The 21,220-nt window shown below is 37.8% G+C and overlaps 1 protein-coding gene across 1 annotated transcript in view; it reads right to left on the minus strand.

Moving 5' to 3' along the window:
* Positions 1-21,220, minus strand: part of LCP2 (lymphocyte cytosolic protein 2) — a 30,780-nt gene that overhangs the window by 6,186 nt on the left and 3,374 nt on the right. Inside the window, exons 3-15 of the mRNA XM_086759131.1 lie at positions 18,540-18,586; positions 10,353-10,418; positions 8,750-8,781; positions 8,097-8,131; positions 6,525-6,723; positions 5,683-5,783; positions 4,445-4,514; positions 4,152-4,235; positions 3,357-3,382; positions 3,247-3,266; positions 3,036-3,140; positions 2,087-2,148; positions 287-407 (exon numbers count right to left, since the gene is read on the minus strand). Coding sequence (XP_086615257.1) covers positions 287-407; positions 2,087-2,148; positions 3,036-3,140; positions 3,247-3,266; positions 3,357-3,382; positions 4,152-4,235; positions 4,445-4,514; positions 5,683-5,783; positions 6,525-6,723; positions 8,097-8,131; positions 8,750-8,781; positions 10,353-10,418; positions 18,540-18,586 — 968 coding nt within the window. The remainder of the gene's footprint in view (positions 1-286; positions 408-2,086; positions 2,149-3,035; positions 3,141-3,246; positions 3,267-3,356; positions 3,383-4,151; positions 4,236-4,444; positions 4,515-5,682; positions 5,784-6,524; positions 6,724-8,096; positions 8,132-8,749; positions 8,782-10,352; positions 10,419-18,539; positions 18,587-21,220) is intronic.

A 21,220-nucleotide genomic window follows, 5' to 3' on the forward strand; every position in this document is an offset into this window, starting at 1 on the left:
AAATTCTTCCTTGACATAAACCTGAGAGATTTGAATTTCTTCTTGGTTGCCTAACGTACACTCTCTGCTTCACTGAATACGGAGCTTCAATTATATTAAGAATTCTCCTTGATAGTAGGAAAACCACAAATTATCATGTGGTGGAGGCAAGGGTATAGCCTGAAAAACAGTGGACTACCTAAAGTAGTTACCTGTGTTCGCCTGGAGCCATGTGTATACTATTATTTGCTAAACTGCAAAAAGATTGAGATTCAAAAGGAATGACACAACAATAGGTGAAACAAACCTTTCTGCACCAGGCATACTGTTGGATCCTGGCTTAGGTGGCGGCTTGACTGATTTGGATGGGAATGTATTGGAGCTGTACGGGGGCAAAGATAGCTGTGGCACTGGTCTCTGTGGTGCGGCTGTGGAGAGAAAGAAACGTAAAACTGATGTGAGACATTCTTAAATGAGGTAGAATGAAGAAATCCTGTCACATTACTGCTGTTTAATTAGATACATGTAATAGAGTAAACTGTTCTATAGAAAGTGCTTGATATGTTAGTTACAGATTGTAAACTCATATGGTCAACTGAGAACTTAAAATTAAGTATTAAAAATAAACTGGAACAGGCTTGAGCAACATTTACATTTTCTAAGTTCTGTTCTGGAAGAGCCACAGTTCAGATACCTGAACCGCAGTAGTGCTGAAAGTGGTACGTAACCGTGTCTTCTCTCTTATGTTGCTTCTCAATAGCGTATTTGAGGTTACCTTTTTGAACTTCATTCCTTTGTGAGATTTCTCCCGTATTACCATAAACACAGCATGAACTACAACATTTTCTTTCGCAGTGTCCTCAGACCTCAACTACTGGTAAGAGGGGAACAGATTACCTGTGCTCTGCGTAGCTTAAATAGCCCTGTTCTTTATAGAGTCTTAGAGGTTGTGATAATTTGTAGAGACTTGGTCAAATGTTCTGCGTCTGCTATGGCATCACTTTACCAACTTACTTAATTTTAGGAACCAGGATTCTGAAGTAATTTATAAATACTATTATTACATGAAACAAGTTCTGCTTCTGTTCTTTAGAGCAAATAACATTACACAGAAGACCAGTACCAGCAGGGTTTGACTGAACATTATGTTGGAAACTGGGAGGATACCAGGTTTACATGCCTAGCTTTTTGATGCGGTGTGCAGATCACAAATCTCTAAAATGTGATATGTTTCAAAATAAGAAATCTTGCTGTCTTCTAACTGGCTGACTGAAGGAAGCTGTTAGCTATTGATTTCCTATGTTTTGCGACTTTGATATATAAATCTGCATGAATTACTTCGTAAGCATTCTAAAACCTGTCAGGGTACCACATGACTTCTTGAAATGGCTCTAAAGAAGCAACTCTGCGATTTATTTTTTTTTTTTTACAACTAAGAAAGACTTTTTAGGTTTTAAAAATCACTGTAGAAATACTTACTGTCTTCTTCTTCCTGGGGAGCCAAAAGAAAATAAACATTAGCAACTTATTATAGCACAATTCTTAGGAATATTTTACAAAAGAAAACTCTGGACCTTGGAAGTTGGTGAATTTTGAGTATACAAGGACTTTAATATCTATACTGTCACTTTCATCTAAAATGCTGGTGTTTCTATCTTCATGCAACACCAAATAATTTTTAAAGTTCCCGCATTAAGGTGCAACTGTTATTTACAAATAAGCTGTGATGTAGATGTCCCATAATGAATCTTGACCCATAATAGTTAGAAACTCTCAGCAGATTTAACTTTCCTCATTCCTTAGGTATGTATAGGCTCTCAGAGTTATCTGAAAGTGAAATCCGTAGGTCAGCTTAAGCTGAAAACAAAACCAAAAACCCAAACCTCTGGCCACCTTCTTCCTGATATCTAAGATAAAGTACCCAGGGAATAAACTGAGCTTAACAGAGAAGAACTGTTTAAAATGAAACCATGTGCTATGAAAGATCCATCAGTATTCATTATGACTGATAAAAGAAACGAGTTTACCTTTTTCATAATAAATAATTATTTCATAATAATAAATTATTCATTTATACAGCTACTTCATTTTATTGTAGTCCCTGTACCTTTACATATTTGCTTTGAGACTACACTTACTTCATTTTTTTTGTGTGGTGGCCAACCCTGCCTGAAATGAAGCAGAGAAAACAAAACATGAATCATAGATGGAATACTACTCACCCACTTTATGTTCATTAGGCCAGATTTTCAACTAAGACATGAATTTATATTAAGTTTTACAGACCAAATGAATGCAGAAATATTTTTTCCTCTCATAGAAATATCTAAGATTTTAATTTTCATCCATAATCTAAGATACTATGCTAGTCCTTAGTCCATCTTGATTCTGTCAAAAATGAAATTGTCTGATGAATTGATTATACGATTAGAACTTAAAACAACTTTTTACAATGATGAAACATTAGACTTTAAGTCGTGAACTCTTAGCAACACTACTGGAGCACATGATCAGCCTTCCAGTCTTTATTTCTCTGATAAATTATCCTGGCTGATTAGCAGATCTCAATTACTTTTTACATTTTGTTTTAAGATCAGTCACACTGTTCAGCCCACAAGTTACCTAGCAAATGCTAGAGAACTATCTGGTTCTCCTAGAGAATGCTATTTGCTATTAAGGAGTTTTGCAGACTAGTAAAAATCAATGGTAGGAAAGTAAAGCTTTCTTTTTCTAACATCCTAAGTGGGAAAGACTGTTCCCTAGAGCAAGAACATGATATAGTGGAGAAAATATGGATCATGTATTTCTTTGTGCAGCTTGGAAGTGAGTCATGCCCTGCGTAATGGCTGTTTGAGATATGACTGGATCAAGACCTTTTTCTGCATTCACGGTTTCCTGTAGCTTACAGCACATCCCATGCCTACTCATAAAGCAAAACTGTGTTATCTGCAGACACTACTGTCATGCAGTAAGTTATACTATTCTGCATTGCTTATCCATATTTTTCTTAAATTTGGTTTATACTTTCATTACATTTCAAATAAACAAACACTTACTTTACAGGGGTCTGCTTCCTTAGAGGAGATGGATTGCCTCTTTCATATCTATCACTCGGTGGGACAGGAGGTTTTGGCATCATTGCTAGCTGTTCCCCCAGGGACCTAAAGCAGGAGCAAGATGATGAAATAACAGCCAAAAGCTGCTTACTGTGAAATAGCTGGGTAATACTGGCATCAAGAGTCTCATTTCCAGAGGCAAAACTCTTACCTTAGCTGCGAAGTCAGGGGCTGTAAAACAACAAGGAATAATTAAGAGAATGTGTAAGTGTATCAAAATAGGTGAAAACATCAATAAGCACCAAACAAAAGAGGCCTTACCTTTTCAGGAAAGCCTGGCTTCCTCCCTGAAAACAGTAAAATCTTACATTTAGAAAAAATGAAATTCAAGATACTTGATTAAGCTTTCTATGAAACAAACAAGTTTTGAATATCATAGAAAGTCAGTTTTGCAGATTGAAGCACTCAGCCTCCTGCCAGAAAAATATTTTGGCTTTGTAAGAGATGGCAATATTGCAATATCTCTTTCTTTTTAAAAGAAAATTTAAAAATTTTCAAATCATATTTTCTATGACTCAACTTCAAATTAGTGGATACTTTTATGTCATTATGTACCAGATGAAAGTGTTTAGACAATAAGTAAAAGTTGTAGAGTAGTATCTTCAGATTCTCTGTAAAATATGGTTTTCAGGTCTGAAACAAATGCCATTTTTTTCTGTATTTTTTCAGTTCTCAGCATTCTTTTAAGTCTGGATGCCAAGTTACATATAGTAGTGTACATAGAGTTGCATTAGCTTTGTATGCAAAAGTTAATTCCTCTTTTAACCTACCAAATATTCCCTTGTTCATTCACTTAAATATTACATCAAACATTTTTTGTACAGGGATCTTATAATATCTTTCTGTCCAACCAGTCCTGAGCTAGGGTTGCTACTTTCTAGATACAATTTCTCTCACTTTATAAGTACTGCTGACATTATATATTCATCAACAGATCACTTTGTGTGTGATTGGATTACAGTTGGTTGATCCTTGCTCTTTTGCATGAATGATATTCAAACTAATAATTTTGAATAATTAAAAACCCCATTGATATTAGCATAAGCGAATACTGACCTGATACTGGGCTTTCTCTTTCAAACGGTGGAGCAAGGCGATCCAGTGGGGGTTTTGTGCTTCTGTCTATAGAAGGAGCTGCGGCTAAACACAAAAACTGAGTAAGATAATTTGCTGGTATAGGTCGATATATCTTTATTTTGCATAGCCATGAACTGGTGTTACTTCTTAGAATAAGAAGTGAGGCATCTGTATAAATAGCAGAAGAGCGTGGAACTGAGGAGATACAGGCAGAAGTGAATTGCTATAGCCTGTGGGAAAAGCTTTGCAAAGAGAAAACCAGCTGTACTTACGTTTTAAAGGCTTGATATTTCTGTCTCTACTCAAGTCGTTGTTGCTTGGTGGAGGAGGAAAAGCTGGCACCTAAACCAAACATTTTACATGTGGTTAAAGTGTGTTTTCACCCTTCTGTTTTAATTTCAGTATATTAACCCCACCACACCACACCGTTAATGCTCCTGAAGAATGACCTACATACATAGTTTTTTGATAGATGCAGAATTGCCTCCGTCTGTTTCATCGTACAAGAAATATTCTAGTGGGGCGTTATCTTCGGGGAGGGCATGAGTATTGTCAAAGGAAAGAAACAGGAGCATCAACAATGCTGTTGTATCTTTGCCGCTTCAGGGTGGCAGTTTGAAAACTGGTATTGAAATTAGTGGACATAAATTTGAAGTTGAGAAATAAGTCTATGTTACTGACTGTTGCTGACTGAGGTGGGGGAGAAAGGACTGTTCTTTGTTACTGGGACAGCTGGGGTCTAACAGCATTGTGTTGTCACCAGCTGCAAAAGATGTTTGCATCTAAACATAAATTCCTCCAATGTTTGTTCTTACACCAAAAAAACAAAGCAGCAATGTAGGACAGCAGCCTTCAGGACTCATGACACCTAAGAGTCCTGTGTGTTTTATTTCCATGAACTATGACACTGGGTCAGGCCAAAATTTCCTCTATCACATCCTAGAATTACCTTTACTTGTGCACATGGGTAGGTCGGATATACATCTGTTCTGGTGTACAGTGAACCTATAGTGCCCGTTGTAAACAGCACAATAGCTTTCAGTTTTGAGGTATTCACAGGACCAAAAAAAAAAAAAGGTAAAACAACCTGGGTCGTCAGGGTTCTCATTATACAGTCCCTTATACTTTCATGTGGTCTTAATTCATTTGAACAATTGCTAGAAGTACAGCTTGGAAAGACTTAGCCTTTTTTTTCTTTTTACAAATATCACTAATGAAACAAAGAGGCATCTATTATAAATCTATAATTTATATGGGAGAGGCCTTCACAAGTGGGTACAAATTTCCACTGTAAGAAATGGCCAAGTAATGTGAAATAATTTAATATATTTGTCCCATGAAATTTAATTGTTCCATGAAAAAATGGTCACCCTCTAACAGAGTTCAAATCTATTCTGATGGCTGAAATTCTTCCTCTACATACACTGTCTGAATAAAGATGGCATTACACTTGGTCTTCTAGGAAGGTACTGGCAAAGGAAAAAGATGAAATACTAAAAAAGAAACATACAGTAGCACCTCTTCCCCCAAATGAGGCTGGTACTGGGGATGGGCCAGGTCGCTGGGGTGGTACTGGAGGCTGATGTGGTGATCTAGTTGTTGGAGGTCTGTCTAAAGAAAACAAAAATCCCAAACTAAACAATTACACAAAGAGTTTGGTTATTTTATTCTCATTAGATCTTTATGAACAAGAGCCCTTGCAAAAACCTGCATATTTAAGTTACTATATCATAAATACGTTGGTTTTGTATCTAGTGGACAGTTGCTTTATGATCAATGTTTTGCGAGTTACAGGCTCTTCTGTCCCTTTGGCAGTGAGGTGACTCTGGTGCTCTGCTGGCCCACACTATTCCTTTTCATTCACTGCCATGCAGTGACTGTGTGAAACACAAGCCGGTCTAAATGGCAGATTTGCACTCCTGTGTTTGACTCCACAACTGCAGGTTGATGAAGAATCATGTTAAAAAATGACAGGCAGGGAAAGCTTTTCCCAATTTTCACTCGAGTTTTTTGCCACTGTTGTGACATCTTGCTCAGTTCAAGCTTGCACTACTAAAGCTAATACAGTATGCACATATTTTTAACTTCATGCAGATTCAAAGGCCAAATAATGCACACATCATGCAAAACTAATTTTAATCCAACAGAGCATGTCTGGAGTAGAAAACTTAGCTTTAAAAGTCACAAGGCCGTCAACATGCAGTAAATCTGTGTCGCTATATCCTGTTCATGAACCACACCGTTGACTTCAAGGAAAAACCTTCCATATTCCATTAGCAGCAACCTAAAGTGTGGCTGATAATGTGTGAAAAGATAATTTACAAATTATAAATAATAATTTTTAGTAATTACCTATATAATCCGTGTTGTTTGCAAGTGACTTGGCAGGAAATATGACGTTGTGGTGTGCTTCATCGTTATTGGATGGAGGTGGCTCATAGCCATCACTGTCATGTTCCGCTTCCTCAGGTTCTTCGGTTGGTGATTCATAGTCAGCCTCATCTTCCTTTTCCTGGTCATCATCAGGGCTTTCATAGTCATCATCTTCATCCTGGCAAACGTACAGAAAGGATGGATGCTGTAACAGGATACTGCACACTGCAGTGCAATTTCCTTGTGGCCTTTCCCTGTATTATTTTTCACTCTGGAGGATATCAAGTTTTTACAACCTATATGAGTGACAAAAAATCTGCTAAAATAAAATGGGGCAAGGAGGCAGCATTTTATTAATGCATACAGCACTCAACAGCTGAAGAAAGGAAATGAGTATCATTTTCTAACAGTAACTGCAGTGGAAGGTTAAGATAAGGTGACAGCTTATTGAAGTGCACGGTGCCTTTGTTTTAGGTAACAGACAAGGCACCAGCAAACAATTCAGAGTTTTATACGTGTCCTGGAAACACACTGGAGCAGCAGACCCTGCCTGTTGATATTCATTCTTACTTAACAGCACGTACTCTACAGCCTGCACCTCAACTTTTTAAAAACGCTTCACACAAAATAGTCTTTGCTATGGGTCTTGGTGCCCTCTGCTGACCAGAACCAAAACAGCTTCGTACACGCAGGACCTAGTAAGATCCCAGCGAGACCGTGGGAGTGAGTGGTCACTGCACACACCTTCTGTGCAATCTGCCAAGGCTTACAAGGAAAAGAATACTCAGTTTGTCATGGGTATCTTGGCTGAAACTGCCGGACCAGCTCTGTATTGGCATAGAGCCCAGGTGCTCTATGTGGGGTTACTATTACCTTTCATGCTCCGCAAATAGCAGCAAATCTCCTGCAAACTTAGCAGCAAGTGGTTTTTAAATATCTCTTTCCCTTTTCTTGCAAAAAAAAAAAAAATTGGCACTGGTCAATGCAAGAGATCTTCATAACCCCTGATGTGTTTATAAGCCAATTCGTTGAGCTAGCTGAGTTGTGTATGCTTTCTGTAAAGATGTTTACCAATGCATTTTCTATGTTGAAAGGCAAAAGGAACTTTCGCAGTCTAGCTGGCTTCAAAAATCTAGAGTCTCAACAAATCAACTCTAGAGAATAAAATGGCAAGAATTTGCCATTGAATAACATAGCAAACCTTCCTTTACTAGCTCCTCTTTTAAGAGCTTGAAATAAGTATATAAAATGCAGCTAAGGTTCTGTGGAGACCTGGTCGTAGGCTGTGAGCTTCTACTTGAGCCAGTGTTATAGCACTGCCACTCTGAAGCTCCGCCTCCCTTTACTGGGAGAGACCCTTTTCTCAGTGAAGACATTTATATGCAGCTACTCCCATCATTCGTGCTCCTGTTTCACTTTCTCCTCATCCTAACACCCCATCCTGGAGCTCACTCCATCTGTGCTGCCCAAATTAGATAAAGCAAGAAATGATGGACCTTAGAGAAGAGATAATCCGTTCAACCAGTAGGTTCTGTTAATCCTCATACTCACAAATGAAGACCAGCCACCGTCTTCTTGACTGTATCCTGCGTAAGGAAGCAGAACCACATGTTTCTTAGAATGTACAGCTTTAAACTATCAAGACATGGCTTGACAAAAAGGACACAACAAACCCCAGATCAGTTCTGAACCCCAATTCTATGTCACAGGAACAAGAGGGCCTTTCAAAGGCAGGCGTTCATGAAGGGCACTATGAATAACATTCTGATTCAAAAATAAGAGTATCACTGTCCTTGTATGAGATGATACATGTGCTGTCACTTCAAGTTTGTCTTATGCTTCCAGTTATAAATATAATTTGAAATAGAATGCTTTCAGAGTGAACACAGACTTCTTATCTCTCCGTTCAATACTATTTTAGCTTTCATATCAAAGGGTTTTTTTAATTTCAGTAGGACTGGGGGAACATGGTAGCTTGCAGAAGTTTTAAGTGCTCATGGCCAATTGAGAAAAGAATTGAAATAATTGTTCTCCTGTAACTACTCTTTATTCTTTTTGCAATTTCTTTATGCTTTCATCTTTTCCTGTTTGTTGTTTTGGGTTCCCCCCATCCCCATTTACTCTGCCCTGCAAGGATTAACTTAATATTTTAATATTTTTGAACACTTTTTGTTGTTAGAGACAATCTGTCAGAACACACTTACCTGGATTTTCAGGAGATTTTTGTGTTTGGCCCCTACAACAAAGACACAAACAAATAAGTTCCTTCCATTTTCAATTTTTAAACGTTTGATGCATACTAAACTCTATTGCAAATAAGGTAATGGTTAGCTTTAACAGTAGAATGAAGTTTATGTAGATGAGTTTAACTCTGCTCCAAATGCCAAAACCACACTACTTCATGTTTCACATACAGGATCCTCATGTAAGCTAAATGGTCTTGAAAAAAATTCCTGTTAGTGAGGTCGAGTGTCTGGAAACAAGGGGACTCAGTACATAAATTTACCAGGGGCCTCAGTCCTGAAAATAGAAACTTTCTTTACTAATTCTACTCAAGCTGCTGAAAATCAAGTTCATAAATATTTGTAGGGTTGATAAATATTTTTATGGTTTTCAATTCTAGTTTTGAACTCTAGTTAATGCAAAGGTGTAAAATCATGTTATCGGATGGTATAAAACCATGTTATGTGGACTAGACTTAGGTTTTCATTGTATATGAATATAACTTGTTATTTTCTCTGCATTGTTCTTGCAATTTTTGCTTTTTTTCTTTCGTAAGAATATTATATTCAAAGATAAGTCATAAATTATTAAAAAGTGTGACAATGTATAGGTCTGTGAAATGCATTCATGATTATTTATTAATGCAATAATACATGCCTAGGCTTTATAGCATTCCTAAAGATAGATTAACTGAGGTGGGGAATTGTATGAAATGTATATGTGTCGTGGTTTAGCTCCAGTCAGCAATGGAGTACCACACAGCTGCTCATCACCCTCCCCTGCCCCAGGGGGTGGGGAAGAGAGCTGGGAAGAAAAGAAAACTCGTGGGCTGAGATAAAGGCAGTTTTCTAGGATAGCAAAGGAAAAGATAATAATATATATAAAAACAATGGTAATAATAATAGAAAAATAATAAAAATAATAATTTAAAAACAATCAACAAAACAACAAACAAACAAAAAAACAAATGATGCACCGATTTCTCGACACACAACGACTTGATGACTGATACAGCCCATTCTGAGCAGCAATCACAGAACGAAAAAAAAACTGTAAATGATCCAGGAACGATTCCGAACAGAGAAACAAAAGAGAGCCAGCTCACCAGCCCACTCCCCACTTAAGTACTGAGGGTAACGTTTATGGCATGGAATACTCTCCCTGGCCAGTTTGGGTCAATTATTCTGGCTGTACCCCTCCCAGCCCCCTGCACCTGCACATCAGCGAGAGCTGGGGAGCCAGACAGTGACCTTGGTCTCTTTAGCAACACCTAACAACATCAGTGTGCTTATCAACATCTTCACATAGGAAACCCAAACCACATCAGCTACCGAGAGGAAAATTAACTCCACCCCTGCCGAAACCAGGACAATGTTACTTGGTTCTGGACAGGGCAGAAGCATCTGGGGTGTTCATGGGCTCAGGCTTTCCTATTCTTAACCAACGACACTAACAAAACAAAGGTTTATTTTATGCAATCTCCAGGCTGTGCCTCTGACCCAGGTATTACTGATCAAATGGAAAACACTCCAGAAAAGAGATATCTGAAAGCTCTGAAAAAGAACGCTGAATTGTTTTACTTACCATTTTGGAAAGAAAGACAGCCTCCCTTCATTTCTGTTTATGTCTTGACTTAATTTACTTACAATTCTATTTAAAAGAAACACAAAAATAGTTTTAAAAAATACCTTGAAACTTGTCAGTCATTTTCTTAGCTACTTTCTCTCAATATTTACTAAATTAAATCTGGTAATTCAGAATAATTATTATTACTATGTGGTAAGAATATTGAATTTATCATCTTATGGCAAACTTGCACCATGGCATATCCAATTGAAAACTTTTTTTTAACATAGGTAAAACCCAATATTGTTGGATCAAGTTTAAAAATAAACATTAAAGCCAGCAAGCTTTAGAAAATTTGAGTGTGGTAGACGTCATGCATTAGAAGACTGCTTTAAATAATAGCAATTGTATTTGTATTATTTTGCATGGAAGAAGCAGGTAATGCCTCAGGAAACAAGCTTATGGTTGCAAAAAATGTATCCTGTGTCTACTCTCTATCCTTTTTGTCTCCCTCCTGCTGCAACCAAGCCTTACATAACGCAGAATCCCTTCTGTAAAGAAAGTGAAAAGTTGATTTAGTTCCATGTTCTAACACATTTGCGGGGCAAGGCAGAAATATGCATGGAAGAGATTAAGAATATAGCTTTATGTCTAGAGAGATTTTTTCTGACTAGATGTGTTTGTCATCACTCATGTGTGGTTTGTGTACAGCAGCAGGGTGAAAAACAACCAAGGAAACACAATCCTGAGGAAAATTTTGGTCAAGAGCATGCATTTATGCTGCTAACATTGCTGGCATTCATAGCCAGCAGAGATGTCTGGGACCGAGAGTTTTTGTATTGACTGACTCCCTGAGAATATCTCTGAGGTTACAGGACAGACATTACTGAGATCAATAGAATTAACTTAATCCTTAATTCTCATTATTTCTTTTTGAGGAAAGTCCCACCAAGAAAGTCCAGTGACAACCAAAGCAAATTGGTTACATACATCTGGTTAAAAATATCCCATTTTACTTCTAGCTTACATTATTTAGGTCTATCAGACACAGTAATCGTGGAAATAAAAGTAGTATGAAAAAAAATCAGGAACTCAACATCTCTGTTTATCTCAGAGTCTAAATTCTGTAAAATCTTAACTTTATTGTTTGTCAGTGCAGAATTCTTTTCCATACATCTAGGATCTGGTTGTTCAACATTATATCAGTATTGTAAACTCTGTTTATTGCCAGGCAGTTACCACTCTATTTTGCTTTTCTTCTTCTTTCATCTTTTTCTGCTGCTCAGCAATAATAATCCCCTAGTGTTTTTCCAAATGACCTCATTTGTGCATCTCTTTCATGTCTAACTGCTTTTCTGGGCTGGAACTTGAGGAAGACAAGCTTTCAAACAATCTAGTATTTAAAAAAAAAAACAACAAAACCACTATTTTTTAAAAATCCTGAACAATGCTAAAAATCTTTCTTTTATTTTGAATATCCCTTCTATTCCCCTTGCTACATTCCTAATATTTACCTTAATGTAATTCAGATTAAAAGATAAATTCAAGGCATAGGGTTGCTCTGTTTTATTATGGAAAATGCAATGGGAACAGATCAAGATGCCAGCAAATATCAGAGAACAAGGAATTTCAGGTCAGTATGTTCGTGCTGTCTGAAAAGGATGAAGATGGGTAACTTGAAGGTAAGGATATGCACTCAAAGATCCAAGTATGAAAACAGAGAGGCAGAGGAATAATATTTTTTGGTTTATCCTCTTTAAGACAGTACTTTGCAATTTTCTGATTTGAAGAAAATACTGTCATACTTGCTCCTTTTGAAATAAGCAGATGCACAAATGTCAATAATTTAAGAAGGAGTACAGCTGTCTAAATCTGACATCATTACCCAAGCAAATTGTACAAAAAGAGAAAAATGCCAAATTATAGGCACAGGACTCCTCTTGCTCTTCTTTCCCATGCAATCAACACTTCTCTGCACAAGAAACATCCTTCTGCTGGAGGTGAGAAGGAAGTTGCTGTGTGAATATCAAATGCCATGTGAAACATCAGGAAGGGTTCTGGGGTGAACAGTGCGCTGCCTGTACCAGTGCTTTGGTTGAGAAGCGCGTTACAGAACTTGTGTGTGGCTCGTTCTCTGTGGCAGAGGAGATGGAGGAAGGATCTTTCATAATGTTGTGTTTATTTTCAGCTAAAGTAGTAAAATGAAGGTCACTGGTTTTAGAGCTAATAATTCTTCCATGGGTCTGAAAGAGACCTGAATGTTTGGAAGCTTTCTGGACGAAACCTGGGCTGGCTGCTATGAGGATTTACACCAACTAGTTTTTGAGGAAAAACTGCAAGGAAAATGTTGCTCATCTTATCTTGCTACCAAAAAATTAATTGTTTGCTGCTTAAAATACAGTGTCTAATCTTTACTGCAAGTTTATTTGAAATGCTTCAACCACTGGCTTACAGAGGTTATTAGAAGAAAGCAACGTTTAGAATGCTTACACTTTACAAGCAACGTTATTTCAGAAGGTCCATGCATGAGCCGCTGAGTCTGTAGCCATGTGAGGAAGGAAGTACCAAAACCACACTGCTTTCTGAGTTGTGGGAGTGGATGATAGGAGAGGATAAGGCAACAGCACTTGCAGAAAATGTTACTCAGACTTCTCTTTCTCTTTTTACCTCCTCCAGAAGATGCTAAGCTTAAAACTGGCAGGAAGTCGAAAATTTAAAAAACCCACCACAGAAGCAACCCCCAAAGCAGTACTCCAAAACTGGCTTTTGTTTGCTTAACTGCAGATATTGGAGTTGTGAGCAGAATCCATTCTACCTGTACTGGGATAAAGGACTTGGGTGAGAGAGATGGAAGGCCAAGTCCTCTAGGGCCAGGAAGCTGCATAGCTGCACACTGAACACTGTCAAGAACGCAGTTTGTGATGACGTCTTTGTTTTGGCCTTTGTGAAAAGTCTGTTGGGCAGATGCGATGCTACTATGTTGGCTTCAAAACTGACTGAATATCATTTATGTTCTAAGCCTTTCAACAACCTCTAGCATCCCATCTGAGAGCATGTGTGCACACCTCAAGGCATACCTTCTTAAAAGAGAGGGGCACCATAGATTTCTCATTTTTTGTTTGCACTTTGATTCTCCTGAAAGTAGGATGACTTTCAGACTGTGTCATGTTTGTAGGCTCTGAATGTGTACGATCCAGAACTCAGCACACTTGCTACGTTTGAACTGGCAGATGCAATTATGTAATTTAGTGCAATGATGCTTTTTTATTACTGTAAAGTTTCACAAATGCTATGGGACATGCCATAAGCTTTCTTACCAAGGTTGAAAATTTCAAATCTTAGGTATTCCAGCAGCCTGCCACAGAGAAGAGCCAAGGGGATCAACAGCCTGTATTAGTACCTTGACTTACTTGAAAACTTGGGAAAGTTTTATCTCAAGATAGTAAACAATAAGAGTGACTAAAACTAACTTCAGTGTTTAGATCAGGGTTCAGGAGGTGACCAACCACCAACATGATTTTGAGTGGGATCTTTGCTTTTTCTTGTTTATGAATTCTGACCACATTAAGTGAGGCACATTCTGTTGGATGCACTTGAAAATATTTTGCAAGACTCACGTTTGTTATCCACACATAGAAACCTTTATGACCTTCTTTATGCCAATAGCGATAATGGGAAATAAGAAAGATCTATGTGTCATTGAAGCTGTATAGTGGCCTTTTGTTTCATTAGATTTATTATCAAAATGTTAATTACACCCTCACGATTAGGTCTGAGTTTCAGACAGACATGCAGTGTCTGCTCTGTGTAAAATATACCATATCCCTTCCCTGTTTCACCAATGTACTGCTTACTCTTTCAGGGTGCGCTGGGTTGTTTGTGAAGCCCCAGCTGTGTACGTTTACCTCATGGCGTTAATGTTCACTGAAATAGTTCTTTCACAAGATCTACCAAGTACAAGAGTAATATAAAGGAGCTCCACAAAAGCACTACAGTTTTTATCAGTTTTTCATATTGTTACAGAAATGCCAACCCTTAAGCATACTGTATGTTTGAAAAAAACAGGCTGCAACTGAGCTAAGCTATTAATAACTGAACAGTGTTAGGTCAACTGTGATGCCATCTCGTACTTAGGATGACAGCTAAGTTTATGATAACCCAATCTCTAAAGGTGATGGTCATGCCACAGTTATTTATTTTAATTTCTCAGTGGGAAAAGGAAAAAAATGTATGTGTTAGATGTTCCTACCAATAGATTACTTGGCCTAAATGTTGCTGCTTCTTAAAGGTCTGTGGCAATGTGGTAACTTCAGGGCAATGGCTGATATCTCCTAGGCCATAGATGTCAACTAAATCTGTGAACACGTGAAGTAGGGAAAACCTTTAGTGGTCTGGAACCTGGAGACTGGGTTCCACCAGATGTAATCATGCAGTATCAGGTCTTCAAAGATCAGTGCCATAGCAGATCTCTGTGGGTCACTGGAACAGACAGGCATGTGTCTTTTTACAGAATGGCAACTAAACTTAAATTCTTAAGATATGGCTAGTATTCCTAAAAATAAATTTTTACCAAGTGATTTAAAGCTGATACTCTGTATCTTCAAACAGAAATGTATATATTCAAGTAGTTATGTGGTGGCATTTTCTATTTAGCTTGAAGAAGTGCCTGAAGCTCAGCCTGTGGCCAAGTACTGCCTTTTGAACTGGAGCCTTAAACCAGTCCAAGTATCTCTCTTCACTCTCTTCCCTGTGTCCACCCAGAGCACTTCAACTACAACAGAGAACTGGCAAAGACCAGGTGACGTTTTCCCACCTCCTTCTTGTCTAAAGGAAAGTGTGACGGGGAAGCGGTGAGTGGAGCTGTACTCTGCCTTTCACTTTGGCACCCTGTGCCTGAGCTAGGCCGTTGATTCTACCGTGCATCTACGTGGGAATGAAAGAAAAGCTCCCATGCGAAATGGAAGTATAGAATTAAGCAAAGATAATTTTCTAAACTTCTCCCTAAGATTGCTTTAATAGCAACATAAGTGCAAGAGGTCTCAGGGTTCCAACAAGTAACAGCATCATTAGTGTTAATATTCTGAACGAGGGTGAAAACTTCATATTTATCAGCAAAGCCCCAAATGCAATAATAGTTTCAAACTTGCAGGTTTATTTAAAGGCCTAGATACTGCAAGGAAAGAAGGGCATGTGGGTTTCCAGCCGTTCAATGCTCTGTTTGGCACAGCTTTATGCATAACTCAAAGATGAGGACAACTTTTGGGCTTGATCCTCTCAATGGAAGAGGCGTTACTGGAAGAAAACCTGCAGAACTGGCTGGATGCATCAGCCACTTTTATATGGTGCCCTGATGTATGTAAATTTTTAAGCAAAGTTTTCAATAAAGATTTCAGCCCTTTTAATGGAGAGTTTTAAAGATTTTATGAAGTATTTTAACTTTCAAAAAAGTGTTTAAATCCTTTTTTGGTGTTGAAAAATAAACCAAAAGAAGATTCACGAAGATGTGCACCTGTGACATGGCTGGTGGAGATTAACTTTCAAAATAATAATTCTGTTCATAATAACAGAAGATGGTTTGGGTTTTTTAAATTAGTTTCAGGAAATGGCCCATCATACTTTATAATGGCAACTGCTACCTACTTAGACACTTGAAGATCCTTGTAAAAGTCAGAGCATAATCACCAAGTAATGACAGAGTTATATTCAAAACCTGAGCAGTAGATTTGCTCAAACGTATATATTTAGAAAAACCACACACCCACCTCAGGGTGTCTGTATGGATGTAGGCTGTGGTTTGCAAACCTCCTATATTTGCAAGTGCTGGGTTCCGTTCTCAGCACATGTAGGTCAGCGTAACCCTGCTAAAGTTACTGGAGAACAATCTCCCTTGTAGATGCACTTTTTCTTCATTCCACTGGCCAATGCTCTGAGTGTGATGCTTGCAATTTATATGAAGCGTTTTTAAAGAACATCCTCAGATTTTTGCACTGTTGTTCAGTAGCAGCTACTGTAACTGCAACATGCTAATGTGTACTTCTGCTTGTAGAAAAACTCTTCCTACTGGGTGAGGTTTGCATTATGATATAAAAGTAAGGCGTGAATGTTTTCTAGCAGAAGTCAACAGCAAGCACTTTCTATTTGGGTGAAAGCATGGAGCTTCTGAAGTAATGAAATTAATGTTAAAAAATTACAGATTCTTCTACCTACAAATTTTATTCTGTTAGGGTTTTGTTTGGGTTTGGGTTTGGTTGTTGTTTGTTTGGTTTTTTTTTTTTTGGCAACCAGTTCTCTTTCCTATTAAAGCTCTAGATTCTTGTTTTAAACAGGGGTAATTACATGGAGGACACCACATCACACCAAGCTTTTCCCATGTATATTCACAATATTAGAGTGAATTGTATCCCTGTTTGTAAGTGTGGAGAAAGCAGAGAACAAGGGCATTAGTTCCAGAACTTTCATTCAGATTTATTAATTTACTTATTTCTTCAGTTCTTGAAGTTGTGCACCAAGCTTCACTCTTCTTTTAAAGCTCTTGATTTCAAGTTCTCTTCTTGTTGAGAAACCCAAAAGATCTGACTAGAAAAGGCTTTCTAGCACTTTCTGCTAGAGTGTTACAAGATAAGCAGGCTGTGAAAATGGAACTTTCAAAACATTTTTTGAGATATCAGTAGATTAGATGAGGATTTAGGAGCAACGCCACACTGTTAGCTTTCATTTTAACTATTCATCTATGACATTAATATCTCTTGTGTGTGTGTGTTTATAAGACCTTCCGCTGACCACTTTTGACTCAGGTATTTGAAAGGATATCACCAAAAGTTCTCAAAATTGGAAGTTCAAACAAGGAGACAACATGGCAATTTTGCCCAAGCACTGTAAGGAGGGACAAATTATCAGTGATTTACAAGCAATGTGTTTCACACTATGGTAAGATGAGTTTTTCACAGACAATCTGGTGTAACTCTGGTCCCTCAGTCTCAGTAACCGTAGTTAAATGTTGCTTTTAATTGACAGTAAGTTCAAAAATGCTGAGACATTTAGGCATCTTTTTTCTAATAGCAGCTGGGCCCCCTTACTAACACATCATACACCACCAATCTCTATTACTGGGAAATTTACTATGTGAAAATACAGCTATGATCTTAAAAAACAGGTCATGTCTGAAGCTTTCAAGTTCAAGTCCTTGCATATCTGATCCAAACAGTGGTATTCTCCTGCCCTCAGGTCTGGCCACAAGCTCACCCATGAGCACATGAACATGACAGGCTATGCAGGTATTTCGAAGTTTTTCAGTATTCTTAGCTTCACCAAAACTTCTCGCACAAGCTCTGATGCACCAGAAAAGGCAAAGCAGACTATATCTCCCATAACAAAATACAGATAGGCGTAGAGGGATCGAGTCTGAAACTGGGAAATAAGCAACAAAGAAACAGCCACATTGGAACATCTGGAGTTCCTTTTTTTCCTCCTTACTTTGTTTAGAAGGCCACGAAGAGCTCCATGTGTCTCATGGTTAGGAACCTTTTAACTTCCAGGTTAAATATATACCAGAGAACTCATAGCAAAATAAAAGCCTTCATTTTTCACCATGAAGTATTAGAAGAAGCTAATTTCTTAGTTCCTCAGTATTGACCTAATGTGGCTATTGTTCTTCATTTAGTAACTTCTATGAAACTGAAAGCTATTCAGATAAATTCAAGGTTTTTTTTCAAGGCCTGCCTATAATCCATAGGAGCTAAGGAAAGCTGTTTAAAATGAATCAAATGTTCCAGGCTGATTTATCTTTAACGCCTACCTAAGGGAAAAGCACATGATGAAAATCACTTGAACTCCTCAACTGTTGTGTACATAGCTGACATTATTTTGTCCTTTGAGTTAAAGTTAACAGTTAAGCAGCAAACAATTAAATTATACTTGGAAGGTAAAAAAGATTAACCTTTGTGTAGCTGCTGTCAGCCACAGAATTTATGGATGGGGTCTTTTGAACGTTCCCCAGACAATTTTTGGTTTTATTTTATCATTGTGCTTGAGCAGTCATGACAACTCTCCTTTGATTTTGGAACATTCTTTTTTTTTTTCTCTCTGTACACTGCAATAAACAGGTCTGTAACTAATCACTTGCAAATCATTTGTCTAATATCTCCTGTGAGTTTTCACTGCAGACCAGCATTATTTTTAATGTTAAATTGGTTTGGCTTTACTTACGGCACTCTGAGTTTGGGAAATTTCTGAATATCATTTTCAGACATGTTCTGAAAAGGAAACACATGGTATATATCACAAAATTGTCCACGGAACACCCTGCGACTTACAGAAGTTTGCATATTCAAAAATGTGTCATAAAGTTTCAACTGATAGGAATATAAAGTGCATAGAAAAGCAATGCAAAATAACAGCCTACCCATCCCATGGGTCATCAGAGAAGCGAACCCAATTTCATAAAAAATCCTTGCTACATTTTTTCTGTTTTGCTGAATGTTGGTTTTTACTTTCTGTTGCTGCCAGTTGTATTAAACTAGCTAGGAGGTTAATGAACACCATGTGTATTGGTTTACACACAAAGGACTTCCACAAAATAATCACATCTAACTTCAAAGGAAGTATTTCTGTAGCTAAAATGTTTTAACATTCTGCTTCTGAAAAGAACTGGAAATAAAGTGCTTTTCTGCCACGGATTTCTCCCTTGATTGACAGAGATACATAAGCTAGAGTAGGTGAGCAGACAGTAAACCAAAAGAATTCCAGAACTATTTTGAAGTCTTCTATTTTTAAAAGTCTTTTCGTTCTCTTGCTTTCTGGATGTTGGTTTTGACTGTACATTGCCATCCCCTAGCATACAGGAAAACTCTTTATGTATTTATTATTGAAGAAGACTTGAGATACTATAATCTATCTCAGTGGAGAGTGTCAATGGAGAGCTACATCCTGGTACCATCCTGGGCTGCTGATCACAGGTGAGAGCTCAGCAGAACATGCAAGGGCTCTTTGAAGTCATCGTCAGTGGCATTTTTCCTGGCAATTTTGGAATAATGCTTCTCACAGTAAATATAAAAGGACAGAATATTTAAAATGCTTTTTTAAACACTTGTAGTTTTAAGGCCATGTGCAATGAAATGCCCTTTGTAAAGGGCGGTCCCTGGTAGGGAAGGCAAACCTCTACCACAGATTCTGATTTTATGCTATTTTCTTCACGTCTTTCCAGTACAGCTAAAAAATATAGTATTTAAGTGACTTCTGAAGTTAGATGTATTAAATTCCTTCATGTCTGCTTAGTGAAATCACACAAAGCTGGTAAAACTGTAAATTTTAAAATAGAGCACCATTTGCTAGAGTTTTGTGCTAAGAACCTTATCTGTAACACCACAGTATATGTAAAATCACATGTTCTAGTGGAGATGTAGCTGGAAAACTCCTTGAACTTAAGAGCAGCCTTGGCAGCCTAACAAAAATCTTTCTAGAAACTGAGATGGGAGGGAGAGGTTTCTTCCCCCTTCAGCCATAATACAGCAATCAGATTGCAGAGCACCCCCGACCTGAGCTGAGCTGTGCCAAGTCTTGAGAGCTTTACCGATGCTCCTGGAGAGAGTCAGCTCCTCTCTTCTTCCACCACGTGCATCTCCAAGTTTAGGACAGATCAGTGCATTATGAAAAGTTTTGATAAAGTGGTTTGGTTTTTTTTTTTTTTTTTTTTTAATTAATCACGAGCTTTGCAAACTCTCTTTGGAACATGGATGACAGTCTGGTTCTTTCTGTCTTACTGCCAACAACAGGAAGTTTCTAATTATACATTGGTTCACAATGCTATCAATGACTTTCAGGACAGAACGGATCCTACCTGATCTTCCAGCACTATTTTGCCTCTGGGAGTACTTAGAGGAGTAGAACACAGAAAAAATGTACTCCCTTTATGGAAATGTCCTGCAGGATTTACTGAAGACTCATAATTTTTTTCTAAAGATTTTTAAAGTGTCTCTCTGGAATTCTGTTCTGGTGATAAACCTGACAAATATTGTGGGTTTAAACTGTCATAAAAGGGCCGTGTTGCCATTTTAAATATTAGATATTTTTATTAGAATGAGTTACATGGAATCTCTCTGGTTTTATTCCTACTCCATCTAAACTGGGCATTTCTTGTGGTAGCCAGTGGAATCAGAAATGTGACTTTGAAACTGGGCTGTTGTTTAGATGAATAAGACGGCAACATTCTTACAGTCAGCTTTCCCATATAGATCTGACAATAGATACAAAACCTGCAAACAGTCAAACAGTTTCTTCTGTGCCAATGTAATTTGGCAGTTTCCATTAAAGTACAAAATGTAAAAAAATATTTCTTAGAAAAACCATTCATGCAGAGAAGCCATTTTTTATTCAAAATTGTATTGTACTCTAGAATGTTCCATTCAAAGTCTCCTCTTGTTGTTTGTTTAACAGGTGAACCTTTTTTGCATTATACAATTGACAAATAGGTCAAAACCTTAAAAAAAAAAGTCAACAGACGTGAGCAGCTGCTCGCTTACTTCATGGAAACACATCCTTTGAGTCTACTAGGATGCTTCTGAAGAAATGCTGCACTCTGAGCTATGTATTTACAGAAATAATTAAAAAATTACAAAAATCACTTAGGAATCACACAGTTCCTGCTCTTGTTATTTGTTCCTCACAAACTTCCAGAATTTCATAATGCTTCCACAGCCAGAACTCCCACTCCAGCCACGGATCCTTAGTGCTTGAGCTAAGGAGAATCTCTTGGGGGTGAGGAGGAGAAATCCTATGACACTTCTAAATAATTCTGCCACCACCCAGTAGGAGGGAGGTGTAATATCCTCTTCCTACAAAAGGTGTTTGAAAATTTTTATGTTGCGTTTCAATGAAATGTCAAAAAGCTT

The sequence above is a fragment of the Chlamydotis macqueenii genome, chromosome 14 (assembly GCF_036417535.1).
Source record: "Chlamydotis macqueenii isolate bChlMac1 chromosome 14, bChlMac1.mat, whole genome shotgun sequence".
In the NCBI taxonomy this organism is placed as follows: domain Eukaryota; kingdom Metazoa; phylum Chordata; class Aves; order Otidiformes; family Otididae; genus Chlamydotis; species Chlamydotis macqueenii.